General features: G+C 43.3%; 1 protein-coding gene across 5 annotated transcripts; it reads left to right on the top strand.

Moving 5' to 3' along the window:
* The first annotated feature begins 302 nt into the window (after positions 1-302).
* On the top strand, positions 303-13,959 carry LOC125297997 (protein mono-ADP-ribosyltransferase PARP11-like). Of its 5 annotated transcripts, none has more exons than XM_048248609.1 (9): positions 303-407; positions 4,388-4,584; positions 5,383-5,557; positions 5,804-5,924; positions 6,867-6,942; positions 8,207-8,279; positions 10,472-10,599; positions 12,127-12,278; positions 13,323-13,959. In XM_048248609.1, exons 3-9 carry the CDS (start codon positions 5,399-5,401, stop codon positions 13,652-13,654), a joined length of 1,041 nt encoding a protein of 346 aa, XP_048104566.1. In that variant the 5' UTR covers positions 303-407; positions 4,388-4,584; positions 5,383-5,398; the 3' UTR covers positions 13,655-13,959. The 5 variants fall into 5 exon arrangements, with proteins under 5 accessions (XP_048104566.1, XP_048104567.1, XP_048104563.1 ...); XM_048248610.1 differs by lacking the exon at positions 303-407 and adding an exon at positions 3,863-4,249; XM_048248606.1 differs by lacking the exon at positions 303-407 and having other exon boundaries at positions 3,863-4,584.
* Positions 13,960-19,106: the final 5,147 nt, after the last annotated feature.

Genomic DNA, 19,106 nt, shown 5'->3' with positions numbered 1-19,106 from the left:
TTCAAACCTGATTGCGTTACAATAACAATAACAACATGAGGAGTAAGCAGTTTGCTGACTGCTTACTCCTCATGTTGTTATTGTTATAGTTTTTGTGTGGACTTGTGGCACCCCCAACCAGCCTTGCAAATGGTTGGCTGTGTATGGGTATGTAAAACTCTTGCTGGCCTCTTGCTGGAGATGGCCTCTTGCTTAGATTTCTGCTACTTACTTAATGTGTTGTCCCAAGTATACACTGAGTGTTACCTGCTTTGTTCTCTCCCTCCATTCTCCACTGTGCCTGTTCTGCTTATCCAGGACCAAGGATGCAGAGGACAAGAAGGGTGTGCGATATATGACTGGAATGGACAGATAAGATCATTTTTTATGTTTGAGGTCCACGCGATGGGGCCCTTACACAAAGGGAGGTGTGTTGATCCAGCATCTTCCACACCTCCCATAACACTTCCGACTCCAGCCAAATGTGTTGCATCCTCCTTACCATGTCCCTCTTATAGGTGTACACAGTACAGGGCTACCCATCCCTTCCACATTGTGTCTTTTGTGTAGTTCACACACAATTGTTGTTCAAACTTTGGAAACTAAAATCTTTTTATTTTTTGGAAACCTAAATGAGTGTCAGACCTTCTTTTTATGTTGCTGTGTCACCATACCTTCCTCCCAATCTTTTTTGCATTTGTGTTTTTGACATGTTTATGGCTTACTCTTAAAATGTTACCAAGGCTGTGTGGTGGCCACCTTTATGCTATTTCTCTAAAAGAACTGAACAGATTTAATGCATTGATCAAACTTTTCAAATTTAAGCTGTTAGGCTACTGAATGCCATTCATATATTTATATATTTGATAGACGTTTATTGCTAGTCTTACAATCAAAGTTGTGCAGTTTTGGGGGATTGATAAATACAATTAAGGCCATGTAACAAATTTTATTGCCTGTCGTACAGTATATGAATTTTCATGGTAAAGTAAAATAAGTCATTGGGATTTAGCAGGTGTAAGTAAATAATGTAATTAAGTGTATGTAAAATTAATGTGAAATATTATTTAAGTTAAAGATGCACAATAAGCTCAGTGATGGTTATGTACTATCTCACATTTAAAACCATTACATAAATCACCATATATATAAATCACATGATTAATTTTAAAATAAAGGCATAAAGCCTATCGAAAAGCAAATAAAGGCATACACATAAATGCCTGCAAAATTAGCTGTGTCTGGCAGTATATGGGCTGTATATGCGTAGTCCCATGTTTGACATATCAGGGGGTATATGGGAACAAGAACAAGAGGTGTCCGGGGTCATATAAGTAGCTAATACTTGAAACATGGATCATATCAGGTGAGAATATGAAGTCTGGATATCTTGCATGTCGTCGCAGTCCCATTCAGGACTTTTGATATGCTCCTGATATGGCAATTGGCACTAAAATATCAGGAGCATATCAACCAATATATTTCCTGATATTACACATATCAGGAAATATATCACTATGAATATTCCCTGATTCAGAGCCTTTTCACCCAGTGAGTCCCTGTCCAAAACTCCAGAGATTCCAGACCCCAGTGAGTGGGGTTGGGAATGGAATGACATAACCAAAGTCTGGGTGCCATATTGGACAGATCTGGAAGATGCCATCAAGGGATGCTCACTCCTCCTCAACTGTGGCTGTGTGGTTGCCTGTTGCCTGTACCACATTGTGCAAGTGTGAGGGAGGCTGTACTAATAATGATTAAGAGTGAAACCAAAAATCTTTGAATAAATACATGATGTTTAAGCAAATTCCTTTTAGGCAAGTCCCCACTTGGCGGCCATATTGCAACGCTTTTTGGGCACACTGTGTTTATTTAAGGCCTCAACAATGGTCCTTTTGGTCACAATATGTGATTTTTGACACTATAGTGATAGTGACCTGTCCAATCAACAAAGAAAAGCATACCTTAGAGGTAAAATATGGGTCTAGGGACCTGATATTTCAATGAATTTTTCAGAGATATTGACAGTTGATGAGCTAAATATGACGATGATACTAGATTTAACATGGAAATGGCCACCCCAACTTGTATCCATGGATTTTTGAAAACCTTAGGCCTATACCTAACACCCTGCCAGATATCAAAAACTTATCCAGAAGTGCCCAATCTTCATGATTTTTCACATATTCCTTCCCAGCTATCTGGGCTATTGGAAAAAAGAGGAAAAAAGGCACGTTTAGATGATGCCCCCAGACCTAGCATTGTAGCGCACTGGGAGCACTGGCATATGTAGATCATGCCCCCAGACCTAGCATTGTAGCGCACTGGGAGCACCAGTTAGCATATGTAGATCATGCCCCCAGACCTAGCATTGTAGCGCACTGGGAGCACTGGCATATGTAGATCATGCCCCCAGACCTAGCATTGTAGCTCACTGGGAGCACTGGCATATGTAGATCATGCCCCCAGACCTAGCATTGTAGCGCACTGGGAGCACTGGCATATGTAGATCATGCCCCCAGACCTAGCATTGTAGCTCACTGGGAGCACTGGCATATGTAGATCATGCCCCCAGACCTAGCATTGTAGCGCACTGGGAGCACTGGCATATGTAGATCATGCCCCCAGACCTAGCATTGTAGCGCACTGGGAGCACTGGCATATGTAGATGATGCCCCCAGACCTAGCATTGTAGCGCACTGGGAGCACTGGCATATGTAGATGATGCCCCCAGACCTAGCATTGTAGCGCACTGGGAGCACTGGCACGTTTAGATGATGCCCCCAGACCTAGCATTGTAGCGCACTGGGAGCACTGGCACGTTTAGATGATGCCCCCAGACCTAGCATTGTAGCGCACTGGTAGCACCAGTTGGCATATGTAGATCATGCCCCCAGACCTAGCATTGTAGCTCACTGGGAGCACTGGCATACGTAGATCATGCCCCCAGACCTAGCATTGTAGCTCACTGGGAGCACTGGCATACGTAGATCATGCCCCCAGACCTAGCATTGTAGCTCACTGGGAGCACTGGCATACGTAGATCATGCCCCCAGACCTAGCATTGTAGCTCACTGGGAGCACTGGCATCGTAGATCATGCCCCCAGACCTAGCATTTGGCGCACTGGGAGCACTGGCATCACGAGATCATGCCCCCAGACCTAGCATTGTAGCTCACTGGGAGCACTGTACGTGAGATCATGCCCCAGACCTAGCATTGTAGCTCACTGGGAGCACTGGCATATGTAGATGATGCCCCAGACCTAGCATTGTAGCGCACTGGGAGCACCAGTTGGCATATGTAGATCATGCCCCCAGACCTAGCATTGTAGCTCACTGGGAGCACTGGCATATGTAGATCATGCCCCCAGACCTAGCATTGTAGCTCACTGGGAGCACTGGCATATGTAGATCATGCCCCCAGACCTAGCATTGTAGCTCACTGGGAGCACCAGTTGGCATATGTAGATGATGCCCCCAGACCTAGCATTGTAGCTCACTGGGAGCACTGGCATACGTAGATGATGCCCCCCAGACCTAGCATTGTAGCTCACTGGGACCACTGGCATATGAAAAATATATTATATTGTTATTATAAGTAATCACAACAAATAATAAATTGGACTCTCTTGTTCCCAGGGGATAATTGTTTTAGATTTAAACATTGTCTGTTATTTTATATAAGTAGCAAAGATCATAGTCTGATTTTTTTCTTTTCTTCTGTCATAGTTTAATTAGTTAGTTTAATTAATTTCCCTCTTTCACAGTGTGTGACACAGTGCACTGGCATTCTGATACCATTGAAATCCATTCCACGGCTTACAGTTTACAGGATTCCCCGCCCATTGAGTGACGTGGCGAGCACCAATCACCAGCGCCAACGACACAGCCGGGGGCAGAGGCAGTTCAGGAAGTGTCCAAGATCTTATGGCCGAAGTTTACAGTGAAATTAAGTTCCGTCGCCGTATGGTATCTTCTACAGATTCACGAGTCTTGTCGATTAAAAAGTTGTCGTTATTGTTTCCGCTTTTGCCACAGTCATTTGCTTTATGCATTCGCGTTTTCCTTTTGTCCTAGATGTCCATTGCCATGTTGTCATTGCCTTAGTGTTTGACTTGTGTTTTTTTTGTGCCTCGTATAGGGTCGCTCCTTCGACCCTGCTCTCTTGATTTATTGTTGTTAACGTTGCCATTTAACCGCTTTGTGAATCCAAATGGAGCGTTGGATAATTTAGTTTCCGCCTGGCGATTCAGCAACGTTAGGCGTAAGGTTAGGCTACGTCTAGTAGTTATCATTAAAATCACTCCCAACCTTTGTTTCATTCGGGCACTACGCTCACCCGCATCGTGGGTGTGGATTGTTTGCCTCTCCTTCTCTCGATTTGTCTCTTTCTCGTTCTTTGTTTAGGCCTGCGTAGCCTACAACACTTTCAGACCCAGAACACAGAGACAAACAGACTTACGGAAGTAAACACGCTCAAGGGCAGGGAGGAGTGATGTCAGACCGTTTTCATGGAAAACGAGAATGAGTGTGGAAGCGAAACGGATACTGACGAGAATATCCAGATGTTTGGATGACACAGATATGACCTGTCAACTGGACAGGTAGGCTACAAGACACCAAGAACTGGCTGCAACATATGCTAGCCTGTCAACACGGTAAATTTGCTGTTTTTTGCACATAGCACACTTTCCGGTCTGAGGCAAAGTAAAAAAATACCCAAAATATCCTAAAATCTGCTGAGAGTTGTTGTTACTACCATTGTTGCATACTATATTCTGTGTTGTGTTGCCTTGGTCACAACGTGTCTGTGTTGTGATGGAACATAGAATGTAAACGATGTTCTATCTATTCGACACATTGTATGAAAGCGTAGCAGCGCCGTAGCCTAATCGACATCTGCTACAAACATTTTTTTTTTCGCTTTAACTTTAAATTAGTCTGATGGAAGCCTATATATTTGTATCTTTATTAAGTTGCAAGTGACCCGCCATCTAGCAGTCTCATCTTGAAGACAAGTCAAGCCTACTGTCAGACTTGTAACCTATCCTATGTTATTGATTGCTTGATTAATTGATTGCTTCAAATTGTCATTGTGGTATGTAAACTTAAAATACATAATACAGTACATAGTAAAGTTTAAGATGCATTGTTGTTCATACAGCAAATCTTTAGAAATAGTTTAGATCTTTAGAATAGCCAAGATTATGAAGGGCATGTGATTACTGATAGGTCGCTCATGGGTCGTTGAAGTCACTAAGATCACTATTCTGTGTGGATTACTCTGTCTCATCACACACCCTGGTGACCCTAAAACACACACACACTCTCACTCTCTCTGGTGCCGCGTCATCTCTCTGAGTGTGTATGTGTGTGTCTCTCTGGCCTTTGGTCTCTCTCAGGTGATTGGGGGGCAGCATGTTGGCGTCTCCCGGGAGTGTCGCGGCGGTTGCTGAGGCGATAGCGGTGGCGGAGGAGGTGGCTGGGGGCGGAGATGGCGTGGAGGAGATGGACACCTCGGAGCCCAACTGGGCCTGGTTCTACCTGGCAGAGTGTGGCCACTGGCACATGTTTGGCGTGAGTGGAGGTTTTTGTTTGTTTGTGTGTTTGTTTGGTTGGTTTTGATGAATTTACCAGGAAGAATAAAGTATCTATTTATCTACTGTATCTATCTGTATCTATCTGTCTGTGTCCAGTTACATGTCTGCTGTTGACACAGTTTTTGCAGTGTATTACTGCCTCATTTTCTGTGCCAATCGGACCTGTTGGTGTGTCTGCCTTTGAAGACCATATGACTCTGATCACGTGTGTTGTCACCTGTAGACTGATCCGTTTGCGGCGGCGTCTGTGAACAGCTACGTGATCGAACAGAGTTACAACCGGAATCGCCATGGCTGTGTGGAGTTCCACACTCACAAATACGCCTACAGAATAGATTTTAAAGGTTTGGATCTGTGGTCTAAAATTTCTTACTTACAGAATATATTTCACAGGTTTGGAGATACCATAAGACTACTATAGGGCGAGGACATCAGCCAGCGGCAGCGGAAAATGTAACGCAACGCTCTCAGACCATAATAAGTTTTATCTCTTTCCTAAGCAACACAAACGGTTTGTGAATTGAATACGGTCGCGTTGCGCTTTGAAAGTTGAACCAAGTTCAACGCTCAGCTTGCTCAACGCTAGCGTTACGCCAGCATTGCCACCGTTCCACTGCTGAACCATAGAGAACAATAGGAAACCTGCCGCTTGCCGCTGGCTAATGTGAACCCCGCCTAAGACTGTACTATAAGGGGTAAGGATATTACAGAGGTATTACAGAGGTATTACTGAACATCATAGACTTGAACTACTATAGAAATGTTGTAGTATTGCTATAGTTTTTTTGCACTAGGGGGCAGTGTCTCTAGTGATGGGCAAATGAAGCTTTGGTGAACCACTGAAAGACGATGTGAAGCTAGCGACACTAATGAAAAAAAAATCCAATATGGTCACCACATTTAGATTTTTCAACATAAAGTCCTTTCCCAAATCAGTATATGCAACCAAAAATACTGGTTTACTTAAGGACTTTTATGTTGAAAAATGTATGTGTGGCGGCCATCTTTTTTTTTCAGCTAGTGTCACTAGCTTCACACTGCAGTGGTTCAGTGGTTCACAAAAGCTTCATTTGCCCATCACTAGTGTCACAAGGTCGGTTGATTCGCCGCTCATGGGCCTTGAACCGCCACCTTGACACACACACACACACACAGGCATGGAAGACGAACGCTCTAACCACTGAGCTAAAAGCCCAGGCTTCCAACTCAGCGGTTAGAAGCGTTCTTAAGGTTAGCACGCTAGCTCCGTTACACTAGCTGTCTCCTTTGTTTCCTCTGATGCACAGACATGAAGCAGACCAACCTGTCCACGGGGAAGCAGCGCGCTGTCAAGAGGGCCCTGCAGTCTGTGACGAGCTTCAGGTGACGACGACCGCTGCCACTACTACTGCTAATGCCAGCACCACTGCCACAGATAGCAATGCCAGAGCCCGTCTACGGACAGCCTGTTCACTTCCTATTACAGTCTTTCTCTGTTGCTACACTAAAACACTAAACACTAAAACCCATTGGCTGAAGAAAGTTCTCAGTTGCTAAAACACTAAAATCCATTGGCTGAGTTGCTAAAACACTAAAACCCATTGGCTGAAGAATGGTACATGGTAAAACACAATTTGCAGAACTCACTTTTTTAGCAAAACTTTGAACGCATTCTCATTTCCAAAACACATTCTGCACTCTAATGCACATCCATACTGGTACACGCAAGTGGCAAAAATGAAATAGAAATAGACATACACATGTCATTGATTAAACACAACCACTCACAATTGATTACACTTGTTTCAAATGATGTGACAAAACCAATATAAGCCAGTTCAGAGAGCAAGTATAAGTATATATACTCTTTTGATCCCGTGAGGGAAATTTGGTCTCTGCATTTATCCCAATCCGTGAATTAGTGAAACACACACACAGTGAGGTGAAGCACACACTAACATGTGTAAACATTTTGTAAATAGTGCTTGAAGCTAAGGTTTTGTGTTTAATGCTTTAAGAAAACGGAGCAGAAGTTTCAGAAATTGTGTTTTAGCAATCGAGAAACTGTAAGCCCCTAGTACCGAATTTGGTTGCAGTTTCACCAGAGTTCCACTGGGGGTGATCGTGGGCGAGTGCAAAATGAATGGGGGTCTATGGAGCTAGACGGCTAAATTTAAAGTTTATCTCTTTCACCTGATTGTCGTTGAAAAATCACAGATTTTATTGTAGTTCCTGCAATTTCAATATCCCCCTTTCGAATGCAACATACAAATAGACAAAAATACTTAACATAAAATGATATCCTGAGAAAAAGTGTATTTTGAGGGGTGCAGCTCCATAGACCTCCATTCATTCTGCACTCGCCTGTGAGCGCCCTCACGAGGAACTGCAACTAGTTCAGAAACCTTCAGAAGTTTTCAGAGAGTGAAAGTTCTCCCCTTATTAGACATTCTTTGGAATTACTGTTGCTACAACTGCTAGTGTTAGTACCACTGCTTCAGATAATATTACTGTTACTACACCTGCTAATGTTAGAACCACTGCTTCAGATAATATTACTGTTACTACACCTGCTAATGTTAGTACCACTGCTTCAGATAATATTACTGTTGCTACAACTGCTGTTTTTTCTTTGGGCTTCATTCAGGTCCATCTGTGATGCCCCTGCAGTACCTGTACCCAGCCACTGGGAGGCAGTAAACTCAACTGAGCCGTACCAGGTACATTTAACTGTAATTCATTGATTGATTTTGCAATCACCTCCCATTACACATGTGCATTGCCATAACATTTAGATTTAACTGAAGCTTTTAGCCAAAAGGACTGACATAAAGCTTTTTTTTTAACAGTATTGTACTAACATAGGGAATGTTTTGAATGCAGCCTTTTGAGAACAGAGCTACATGTTCACATATGTCACACACCATTAAAAAAACTTTTTTTAAACCATCACATACTGACCCAGATGTGACCGTTGGTGTTGATCTCCGCGTCATCACCACCAGACATGCACCTTTATATTGTCTGACTCGTCTCGTCTTGACTCACTGTCTGTTTGGGACTTGGTTTAGGCTTTGGAAAAGGTGGCATGGAACTGGGACCAGTAGAAGATCAATTCTTAACACTTAAAAACACTTAAACCCAATTCTAATCCTAAATCGAACAATATTGTTATGTTCTCTGTATGTATACAGTATATATTGAACGATAAAAAAAACGTCGCCACTGACAGGTTGTTGTAGGAGTCAACTGTTGACCCAGGCCGGGTACCAGACGTGAAAAGTCTTGAAAGTCTTCCGTCCTCCTGTTTCCCTTCATGGTCTAATCACTTCACGGCTCTGCGCATTATGGGTGTGAGTCTGAGGGGTATTTTGCCGCCAGTGCATACGCACACTGTGGCCAGAGCGAAGTCAGACGCACACAGTGGGCAGAGTTAATTAATAAAGGATAGATAGATAGATACAATAGATAGATAGATACGATAGACAGACAGATAGATAGATAGATAGATAGATAGATCAGAATTTAACACTGGTTGCATGTGATTGGTTTATTCAACTTCACTTCACCGGAGAGGTATCGTCCATTTCAGAGTCCCCACCTTGACGTAGCTTCCCACTACCTATATTGCTACCAAACTAGGGCCCAGCGTATTTAATGGAGAACTAGGGGCCCAGTGTATTTAATGGTGCGCTAGGGGCCCAGCGTATTTAATGGTGAACTAGGGCCCAGCGTATTTAATGGTGAACTAGGGGTCCGAACTTGGGCCCAGCGTATTTAATGGTGAACTACGGTGACCTAGGGGCCCAGCTTATTTAACTAGGGACCAGCGTATTTAATGGTGAACTAGGGCCCAGCGTATTTAACTAGGGGCCCAGCGTATTTAATGGTGAACTTGGGCCCAGCGTATTTAACGGTGAACTAGGGGCCCAGCGTATTTAATGGTGAACTAGGGTGACCTAGGGGCCCAGCGTATTTAACTAGGGCCCAGCATATTTAATGGTGAACTAGGGCCCAGCGTATTTAATTGTGAACTAGGGGCCCAGCGTATTTAATGGTGAACTAGGCCCCAGCGTATTTAATGGTGAACTTGGGCCCAGCATATTTAACTAGGGGCCAGCGTATTTAATGGTGAACTAGGGGCCAGCGTATTTAATGGTGAACTAGGGGCCCAGCGTATTTAACTAGGGCCCAGCGTATTTAATGGTGAACTAGGGCCCAGCGTATTTAATGGTGAACTAGGGGCCCAGCGTATTTAATGGTGAACTAGGGCCCAGCGTATTTAATGGTGAACTAGGGGCCCAGCGTATTTAACTAGGTCCCAGCGTATATAATGGTGAACTAGGGCCCAGCGTATTTAACTAGGGCCCAGCGTATTTAATGGTGAACTAGGGCCCAGTGTATTTAATGGTGAACTAGGGGCCCAGCGTATTTAATGGTGAACTAAGGCCCAGCGTATTTAATGGTGAACTAGGGGCCCAGCGTATTTAATGGTGAACTAGGGCCCAGCGTATTTAATGGTGAACTAGGGGCCCAGTGTATTTAATGGTGAACTAGGCCCCAGCGTATTTAATGGTGAATTTGGGCACAGCGTATTTAACTAGGGGCCCAGCGTATTTAATGGTGAACTAGGGCCCAGCGTATTTAATGGTGAACTAGGGGCCCAGCGTATGTAATGCTGAACTTGGGCCCAGCGTATTTAACTAGGGGCCAGCGTATTTAATGGTGAACTAGGGGCCCAGCGTATTTAATGGTGAATTAGGGGCCAGCGTATTTAATGGTGAATCGTAAACCAGGAACATGTCGTCATTGGCAGATTCACTCCATCACAGCAGCTACCGTTGATCGTTTCTTTGTTTGTGAAAATCCTTCTTCTTGGTGATGGTTTTTTTGTTTTTGTTTGTTTTTCCAGCTCATCCCTCTCAGCCAGGACAGCCACGAGTTTAAGGAGGTTAAAGAGCTTTATGAGAGAACGATGAGCAACACCATCCGCTCCATCCACCGCATACAGAACAGCGACCTGTGGGAGTTCTTTTGCAGGTTGGACATAGACTCTTACCACCTTAGTAAAACACAGTATCAGATTGATGCTTTTTCTGCTGGTTGGACAGACTCTTAACCAGTGGTGTAGTCTATGTGATACGCAGGACTACGCAGTATGCCCACTTCAAAAGCATCACCATCGCAATATACCCACTTAAAATAGGCAAGGATAGGTATTAACATTTGGGGTTGATCTCAGTATACCCACTACAGCTAACTAGACTACATCTCAGTATACCCACTACAGCTAACATCACAGTATACCCACTACAGCTAGCTAGACTACACCTCAGTATACCCACTACAGCTAACTAGACTACACCACAGTGTACCCACTACAGCTAACTAGACTACACCACAGTGTACCCACTACAGCTAACTAGGCTACACCACTGCTCTTACCACATCTAAGTAAAACACTGGTATCAGATTGAAACTTCTTCTGCAGGATGGACAGACTTAAGAAAAACACTTAGCCTGGGTTTTCCCATGCTGCCTTACGCGCGCAATTTTATTCACGCTGCTGGACAGCCTGGATTCTATGGACTTCGTTTTCACCTCAACGAAGGAACCAATCACAGCACGGAGGGGGGACAGCAAGACGATGACGACACACCGAAGCGGTTATGAGCTACGTACAGATGCATTTGATAGACATTCGTAGCGCCCAATAAATGGCTCTGGGCAATCGTAAACCACGTTTCAAATACGAGAAAATGAATGTGTAGTTCCCAGACCCCATCTCAATGAGATGGGGTTTAACGTTAGCCAGGCTATAAAACACTGGTATCGGGTGTGTCTTTTTCTATGTATGTTTTTGCTGGTTTATGTTTGAACGTCTATGGAAAACAAATAAGAACAAAAGTAAAAAAAAAAAAAAAAAAAAACACTGGTATTGGATCGATAGTCGAGACTGATTCAGGACTGAAAAAGTTGGATTGGTGCATCTCTAATAGTTATTACGCATCGTATTACGTATCAGTACTGGTTTCTGGTCTGGTCCGGTAGTTTGACCGCTTCATTAAAGTAACACAATGTGGGAATTCCGCATCTCACCACTTTACTACATACTGTATACCTGTTTAGCGGACAGGGACTCACCACTTTACTACATACTGTATACCTGTTTAGCGGACAGGGAGAACCCAGTCCCAACACCAGACATGCATCTTCATAAGCTCTTGATTTTATTCTTTGAAGGTGTTGGAACGACATTGTGCCCTATTGCTCTCTTTTACCTTAAAGTCACTCCACATTGAGTGACTTTAAGGTAAAAGAGCTGTATTGTGTTGCTTTAATGTAAGAGAGCTATATTGTGGTACTTTATGGTAAAAGAGCTGTGTTGTGTTGCATTAAAGGAACACAATACAGAGTTAGATAAGATGATGCATACCCTTTTTCGTCTCTGTGTGTGCAGTAACTCACCCACCGTTAGCCTAGCTTAGCATAGCTCATTGAAGTGGGCAGAACCGACTAGCCGTTAGCTCCCAAAAGTGACAGGAGAACTCTGACGTTGTTCCACAGGAAGCGGGAGCAGCTGCGGAGGATAAAGAGCGGCGCGGAGGTGCAGGAGAGGATGCTGTTCCACGGGACGTCCGCCCGCAACGTCCAGGCCATCTGCATGTTCAACTTCGACTGGCGGCTCGCCGGGAGTCACGGACACGTCTACGGCAAAGGTACGTACGTACGGCACCTGAGAGAGAGCGAGAGTAGAGTAGACATCTTGCCGCCCTCCCACCGAACACACACAAACACACTTTCCGTCACCCCATTATTAGTAGTTTTAAACAAAAACTAAAAAAAACTCCACATTGGACTTGCCGTTTCAGTTACAGTGCTATACCTCTTAAAGATGAAGTGTTATGTAAGATGCCGTTTCAGTTACAGTGCTATACCTCTTAAAGATGAAGTGTTATGCAAGATGCAATTCACACATTTTTCCAGATAAGGGTTGTGTGTTTTTGAGTAGAACAACACAACACGTTACATTTATGTATCTGCTTCTCATGGTACCCAAAGCACTTTACAGTGAAGGGGGCAACTTCACTAAAACATTAACCAACCTGTGTGATGCACGGCAACCATTTTGTACCAGAACACTCACCATGCACGTAATGTGTGTGAGGTGGAGAGTTCGGCGATGATTAGGTGGCCAGGTTAGGAATTTAGCCAAGACTCCGGGGAACCCCTTACTCTTTATTACAGTATATATGCCAGGGGATCTTTCATGATCTCAGTGAGGTCAGGTAAGGCGATCATACTGGAAATAACGAAGCGGCAGCGCTAAGTGTAACGCTCAGACCATAATAAGTTATACTGTATCTCATTCCTAAGTAACACAAATGGTTTGCCTAAACTGACAATAGGATACTCTCGAGTTGCACTTTGAAAGTTAAACCAAATTCATCGCTCAGCTTGTTCAACGCTCTTACACACACACACACACACACACACAAAAACAGGTTTGTACTTTGCCAGAGACGCCAGGTATTCCAGAAAGTTCTGCGAGGCCTAGATTAATGTGATCGACTAACAATTTCTCTCTCTCTCTCTCTATCTCTATCTCTATCTCTCTCTCTCTCACACACACAAACAGGTTCTTCCTTTGCCAGAGACGCCAGGTAGTCCAAGTCCAGGTATTCCAAGTTCTGCTAGGCCTAGACTAATGTGATCGACTAACAATTTCTCTCTCTCTCTCTCTCACACACACACACAAACAGGTTCATACTTTGCCAGAGACGCCAAGTATTCCAGCAAGTTCTGCGAGGTCTCCCAGACGCACCTCCTCAGCCTCCAGACGCACGGCCTGCTGACCGGTCCCCAGTCGGCTTCGACGGTGGCGGCAACCACACCCTACCGGTGCATGTTCCTGGCCCGCGTTCTGGTCGGCGAGTACGCGGTGGGCACGAGCGTGCTCTGCCGCCCGCCCTCCAAGGATGGCACGCTGACCAATGTCTACGACAGCTGCGTAGACGACGCCGGCCAGCCGAAGATCTTCGTCGTGTTCGACAGCAACCAGGTGTACCCCGAGTACCTCATCGAGTTTCACTGAGACGCGACTCGAATTCACATGCACACACGACCGTGCCTGTGACTGAGACCACGATATTCTGCAGAGGACAGTACTACTCTCCTCCACTGGACGAGGACGATCTGCGTTATATAGACTATTGTATTTTGGACCTTCTTGGATAATTTATTAAAAAGAGATATGGTAAATAGGCTATAAATGTGTTTGTTTTTTTCTTAGCTGTAAACAAAATGATGACTGTACTTTGACAAAACCCATTCAGAAGCTGGTGTTGAAATACTGTTTTTTATTGTAATGAAATTGAAAAAATAAAAAATAAATCATTATTTTAGGGGTTGGAAATGGCTCAACAACACACCGTCTGCTAAATTAATTCACATCCCCACTGACATGATTAAAAAAAAAAATCATAATAATAATTGATATTGCATTCTGCCATAAATCCCCAGATTGTTTCCCAGAATTCCCAGATTGTGTGTGTATTGTGCGCATTTGCGACTGCCTCAAGCCAATTGTGCCGTGCCGTAGACTCATCTCACCTTGCTGAGTGTTGTGAAATAGGCCTGGTTTGTTTTTTGACCAGTGTGAGAGATCCCCTTCTTATAGCACAAGGAATCGTATATATCTGAAACGTATATCTGAAACTGGAACACATTTATTGTACTGATAGGTCAGTGGTTCAAGCTGAGGACAGTGGTCCAGGGTGGAATTCCCGATATGGAAATATTGGCTTGATGGTCTTTTGGGCCCCAACCGTCGACTTCAAGGCAGTGCTGCCACCGTTGGCTTCAAGGCACCCAATCCTAACCCTAACCCTGGCCTAACCTTGAGGTCGACGGTGGGGCCCCACAAGACCATATAACGAAATATTGCATATACATCAAAAATATGCTTAGATTCTTCTAAGCCAGTGGTTCTCAAACTTTTTCTTTCATTCCCCACTTTGATCAAGGGGACATTCTCGAGCCCCATCTGTCCCTCATCGCTCTAAGAAAGTGGTAGGTCAAGCTTAAAATTGTCAAATTTATTGAAATAATGACAAGTTCTAAATATATCCTTTTCAACAGAGTTAAAATCAGCTGGTGCTGCAGATATAATAATAAATAAATACATAACACACATATTTCTGTTTTCCAGCAACATATTAGGAAGCATAGGCCATTTTACAGCATTGTACAATATATTCAATGAAATACCAACATGCTGCATTAAATGGATCCATAATCCAGTCATACTGAGCACTGCTGGTTGGGAAATATTTTTGAAATAAACTTTGCAGGGATGTGATGTAGGCCTACTGTTTAATACATGGGATCACAAGAGTGGCTCCCAATCAGACGTTTCAGCGATTTCGCTCAGAAATCTCAAAGGCATAATACTGTCGCGATCGAGGCGCCTGTCCCATAGGCTACTCAAGTTTTTTTGGTGAATGCAGTAATCTTATTTGCTAGGTGAGGTAGGTGCTTGTCTTTGCCTTGTAACTGGACATTTAACTCAAATATATCGCTAAGATAGGCCAGCTTCGTCAAGAAATGTTCATTAGTGAACGTGCTTGCAGATTCAAACATGCGCTCTTCCTCCAAGAAGAGGCGACTCGGACAGCACTTTACCTCGGGAAAGCCACCTTGCCTCGCTGTGAAACAGTACAGCCTTTTGGTCAGCATCTCTTCGCAAAGTGCGGAGAATAGACGCGCTTTTAAGGGCCGGGTTTTGATGAAATTCACCACTCTCACAACAACGTTCAAAATCTCATGTAGGTCGGGACTAACTAAGCTGCCTTGACGAGCGCTTCCCTGTGAATAACACAGTGTGTCCATAGGGCATCGGGTGCTACCTGGGCCCAGGCTACAGATAAAAAAATAAAAATAAAAAAACTCCTGTTTTTCACGTCAGTTCGCGCCCCACCTGGCATGTCTCCGCGACCCAGTAGTTTGAGAAACGCTGTTCTAAGCTGATATTTACCCATAAAATTGCTGATGTCTTGACCAGGACTCCATGGCAGGAGAGCCATTGTCTCAATAGGACCTTCCTGGTAAAATAAAGGTTAAATAAACCCATGAAATCACTTGTTGATTATGGTTGTTAGAATCACTTGTTGATGTTGAGTCAGCATGACCACTTCAGTAGATATGTACACATGCATGCACATGCACACCCACATGCACATGCACGCACGCACACACACACACACACACACCTAAACACGTACACGCACGCATGCACACAATTCAAGAATTTCTCAGAATTATGAACAGGCAAGATGGGGGTGGGGTTGTATAAAATGTATTTTACATGTGAAATCTATGAACTAATTATGTTTTGGTTGTTGTCTAGCAGATACCAGTGAGAATTGAGTATGCATAATGCAATTCAGTGAGACAGTTAGAATCATATATGCCTTTCACCTTTTGTTTTTAGCCAGCAGCCAGACCAGCAGATACCCTGACTTTGCTGAATTACTGAAGCTAAGCAGGAACGAAGTAGGAAATGAACACAATTTGACAAGCGTGACTTATTTTTGTGGAAAAAATGTGCCGGACTGGGCGTCTAGTTTACATCTATAATGTGTGAAACCAACATCCCCAAGAGGCCAAAAAAGATATTACATGTTTTATATGCACAGCAGGGATGGGCGGAAATTAGGGTTGGGCACCGAAACGCGGTTCTAATATGGCGCCGGTGCCGACACAAACGGTAGTAACTGCATCGAATAACAACGTGGATTTCGGTGCTTAAATAGCGTTTTTTTTTTATTATTATTATTATTATTTTTTTATATATATATACGAGGCATCACTGCATGTCATGCGCCATCTCTAACGTCTTGCTCTGATAGCAACACATCCAGATACAGTTAGCTAACATATGATAAACACTGGATGTATAAACCAGAGGGGTGCACCACATGAGTGGACAGTGTTTGACAGCTTGCATGAGCCCAAGTAGCTTACTTTAAAACGATATCGCGAGCTCCTGTCAAAATCTAGCAGTGGGCCTAACTACACACAAGCAAAAGGCTATGAAACAACATCAACAATGAACACATGAATGATTGACTATGTGCAAACAAACGGTGGAAAGTGGTGCATGTTTTCTGCAGGGGCGATTCTAGACCTAGAGCTTTGCTGGGGCACAGGCCCCCAACTCCTAATACATAAAAAAAAAAAAAAAAAAAATGTGCTCGCAATATGAAATAAATGGCTAGCCTACGGGTAGGCTACAAGCTTCAAAATCATTATTGTCACTGTCATACTGTAGGACCAGCACTCTCTCCCTCAATTGTTCTAAGAACCACTAGCCAGCAACATCCAAACACATAGGCATAAGTAGGCCTATACTCACTGCATGAATTTAATAGGCTATCCTACTAACACAAGGGAAAGTCCAAATTTAGATATACTTCCCTCCCATGCAAGGGTCCTATAGTCATCCTGGCAATACTGCAGTTCTTTGTAGCTTAAATAGCCTACTAAAGCCTTCATATTGACTTTTGGTGATAATTTCCAAATGTAGCCTATAATCTACACAGAGTCTGTGTATAGGCTACATTTGCAAATGCAGCAAACTTATTTCAGTTTGCCATTAAACCCTTGATCAAATCACAGCACTGGCACTTTAACATAAATGTTAATGTTACCGTTGATGTGGGCAATTATCATATCTCCCTCGTCCTCATCTCTCCTCACTGTTCCTCTCCTTCTGCCTCTGTTCAGGAAGAATTTTCTGATGTCCATCTCTGAATAGTTTATCAGAAGGCTATGTTTTACAGAAGGAAAGCTTCACAAACAGTACAGGCTACTTTTACAGGACTCTCTCTACACTATACGTAAATCATTATTAATTGTCCGCATGTGTGCATGCAGCCTACGCATGGTGTGTGTGTGTGTCAGGGAGAGAGCACAAGCTGGTAAACTGTTGCTAAATTTAGGCTACAAATTTGACGCTAAGCATTGAAACACGGATGCTAATTATGTGGGCAACATTCTCTAACATCGATCAACTTCTCATATTTTCTGTCAAACAAGTTGTGAATTTATTGTAACATTAAAACAGGGGACGACTTACTCTGCGCTCAAAGAGATGTGATGAGCTCCAGTGGTTTCCACTGTACAACGAAACACTCGGAAGAATCAGGTGAATGATTTTCATTGGTTGTTGCGTTCAATCTTACCCAGCTACAGAGGTGCTATTTCCTGATTGGCTATTATGGCCCCTTTCTTTTTTTCCTTGTTTGTTTTTTATTGGCTGGTAAGTGACAGGCTCGAGTCATGACTAAAGCAGGCACGGAGATGCGCTCATGAATGCCGTTTCAAGCGAGAGCAGCGCTAGAATGTTACTGGGGCACTGGAGACTTTTACTAAGGCACGTGCCCCAGTGAATAAGGTCTAGTGACGCCCCTGGTTTGCTGTCAATGATTGACTTGCATTTTACAATGATACACCAACTTTTATTTTACTCTGACCAAAGTACAATTCTAAATGGTTAGTTGCAAATACAGTTGATTCCTTGGGAAATACATTTAAAATCTCAATGGAAATTACCTGGTTAAAGAATACATAAATAAAGTTGTGCAAATGAAACCAAATGAGGCTTGGTGCACTGGAAGAATAACTGCAACATAGTCAAACCCAGCTGAGTGTTTTTATTGGATTTAAACACTTAGGTAGCTTTAAACTCTTACACCATACAGCAACAATGCTTCACAAGAACAGTCAAATATTCCAGATGCCCATGGAGCCCTGGGTTCAATTGTAAGCCTCCTGACTCCCCATCTTTCTCTCTCTCCCATTTGTTTCCTATCGTTCTTCATAGTCCTGTCTGAAAAACGCCCCTTAAAGATCACCACTGGTGCCCCTTGACATTTCCATTGAACCACCAGGAGAGGTCATGGACCACATTAAAGGCGTTGTCCCTTATATAGATCACCACTGATGCCCCTCGACATTCCTGTTGAACCACCAGGAGAGGTCATGGACTACATTAAAGGCGTTGTCCCTTATATAGATCATCACTGATCCACCTTGACATCACCATTGAACCACCAGGAGAGGTCATGGACTACATTAAAGGTGTTGTCCCTTATATAGATCACCACTGCACTTAACAAAATCTAACCAAGTGTTAGATTTTATATCAATCTTATATCAAGATAAAAAAAACTAGTTGGTATTGTTTTCAGTATAAAGAGACTTACCTAGCGCTTTCTTGGGAAATCATTTGACTTAATTTAAAAAATAATTCACTTATTTTAAGACATCTTATCTTGAAAACAAGCAAATTTGTCTGCCAGTGCGTTAAGCAAATTTGTCCAAAAAACATGCAAATTTGTCTGCTAGTGCGTTGAGCAAATTTGTCTTGATAAGACTCCTTAAAATAAGTTAAAGTCTTCTTAAATTAAGTCAAAATTATCTTTTGAGAGGGCGCTAGGTAAGTCTTTTCATACTAAAAACAATACCAAATAGATTTTTTAATC

This window comes from Alosa alosa, chromosome 7 (genome assembly GCF_017589495.1).
Source record: "Alosa alosa isolate M-15738 ecotype Scorff River chromosome 7, AALO_Geno_1.1, whole genome shotgun sequence".
In the NCBI taxonomy this organism is placed as follows: domain Eukaryota; kingdom Metazoa; phylum Chordata; class Actinopteri; order Clupeiformes; family Clupeidae; genus Alosa; species Alosa alosa.
This window is presented reverse-complemented; position numbering and strand designations above follow the sequence as displayed.

What these genes read in the sequence shown, in the direction of transcription:
- LOC125297997 (XM_048248609.1), top strand. Translation starts at nt 5,399, where the DNA reads ATGTTGGCGTCTCCCGGGAGTGTCGCGGCGGTTGCTGAGGCGATAGCG. An exon ending in CTACAGAATAGATTTTAAAG is followed by an intron (nt 5,925 to 6,866) that starts GTTTGGATCTGT and finishes TCTGATGCACAG; the next exon opens with ACATGAAGCAGACCAACCTG. An exon ending in CAGTCTGTGACGAGCTTCAG is followed by an intron (nt 6,943 to 8,206) that starts GTGACGACGACC and finishes GGCTTCATTCAG; the next exon opens with GTCCATCTGTGATGCCCCTG.